We start from the raw sequence: 1,727 nt of genomic DNA, 5'->3' as shown, positions 1-1,727 counted from the left end.
CGCTCTTTGCCGAACCCAGGAATAACCGACGAGGAGGTAGAATCTATTCCCATTTTGTTTTTTCGTATTTTTTCTATTTTCTGTTTTTTTTATTTTTTTTATTCTTTTGTACTTTTTTTATTGTTTCTACGAGGGTTGCCTTTTATATTTCGGGAATGGACGATCCAGTTGCTGCCATCTGACAACCGACTTCCCTAACGTAAAGTTCGACTTTTTGTCAGTATACTTACTCAGAACGTTTTGATGTCCATGCGCCATTTGTGTTGTTTACAGTGACATGAAAAATTGATGTAGGCCAAGAAATGGAATTAAGTCGTGAACATTTCCATGCGATTATTTTTTACAACTTTCGACGTGGATTATCTCAACAACAGTGCATCGATGAACTTAATTCGACTTTTGGCGATGAAGCACCATCAAAAACCACTATATATCAATGGTATACGGAATTCAATCGTGGCCGTAGTTCGCTTAGTGATGAATTTCGTGAAGGCCGTCCAAAATCGGTTGTTGTTCCAGAAAACATTGATGCTGTGCGTGAACTGATATTGCAAGATCGTCATGTGACTTATCGTGAGATTGAGGCATCCTTGGGCATTAGTGGGACCAGCATACATTCAATATTGCATGAACATTTGGCTGTCAAAAAAATTTGTTCGCGTTGGATCCCACATAATTTAACAATCGCTCAAAAAAAGGCTCGTGTCGATTGGTCGAAAGAAATGCTCAAGAAATACGATTGCGGTGCTTCAAAACACGTCTATGATATCGTAACAGGTGACGAATCATGGATCTACACATCTGTGTATGCGTATGAGCCCGAAAGTAAACAACAGTCGACTGTATGGGTCTTTCAAGATGAGCCAAATCCAACAAAAGTTGTTCGCGCACGAAGCACTTCGAAGCAAATGGTCGCCTGTTTTTTCGGAAAAACTGGACATGTGGCAACTGTACCATTAGTGCAATGTCGGACGGTCAATTCTGAATGGTACACAACCATTTGTTTGTCAGAAGTCTTCGGAAAAATAAGGAAAACCAACCGCCGAAGACTCTCTACCATCATTCTCTACCAGGACAATGCGAGCTCTCACACATCGGCTCAAACAAGAGACATTTTGAGAACTGAAAAAGTCCAATTGATGGGTCATCCGCCGTACAGCCCTGATTTGGCACCCAATGACTTCTTTTTATTCCCGCAAATCAAAAATAAATTACGAGGTCAACGTTTTTCGACGCCTGAAGAAGCGGTCGATGCGTTCAAAATGCATGTTTTGGAGGTACCTCAATCGGAGTGGAAAAAGTGCTTCGAAAATTGGTTCAAGCGCATGCAAAAATGTATTGATCTTCATAGAGAATATTTTGAAAAACAATAAACCCATGTACGATGATTAATTTCCTTTTTTTGTTCTCTATTCCCAAAATATAAAAGGCAACCCTCGTATTTTCATTTTTTTCACATGTGTTACTAATGTCTTCTATTTCTTTGCAACGACGTCATTTTTCACACCTCGTTTATGTTAATTTTTTTATATTTGTATTCTTTGCAGAAATGATATTTAAAAAAATTCTTTTATGCACAAAGAATTTGCACACCAAGCACACTTTATAATTGCAATATTATTGCATAATCCACATTTAGTTTCACAATTTTTGAAACAATAATCTACGGGATTATTAAACTCATGTGGTTTCTCTTGGAAGTATCCACTTTTGTACCACGAATACTT

General features: G+C 38.0%; 1 protein-coding gene across 1 annotated transcript; it reads left to right on the top strand.

The window, feature by feature from the left end:
- Positions 1-302: 302 nt before the first annotated feature.
- Positions 303-1,373, top strand: LOC112589850 (histone-lysine N-methyltransferase SETMAR-like). The gene has a single exon (XM_025304637.1). It carries the CDS (start codon positions 303-305, stop codon positions 1,371-1,373), a length of 1,071 nt encoding a protein of 356 aa, XP_025160422.1.
- Positions 1,374-1,727: the final 354 nt, after the last annotated feature.

Source organism: Harpegnathos saltator, unplaced genomic scaffold (assembly GCF_003227715.2).
Source record: "Harpegnathos saltator strain DR-91 unplaced genomic scaffold, Hsal_v8.6 scaffold63, whole genome shotgun sequence".
Classification (NCBI taxonomy): domain Eukaryota; kingdom Metazoa; phylum Arthropoda; class Insecta; order Hymenoptera; family Formicidae; genus Harpegnathos; species Harpegnathos saltator.
Note: the sequence above shows the minus strand (reverse complement) of the source record. Positions and strands in the feature narration are given on the sequence as shown.

Bases quoted from the DNA above. Each gene is read 5' to 3' on its own strand.
- LOC112589850 (XM_025304637.1), top strand. From the start codon at position 303: ATGGAATTAAGTCGTGAACATTTCCATGCGATTATTTTTTACAACTTT.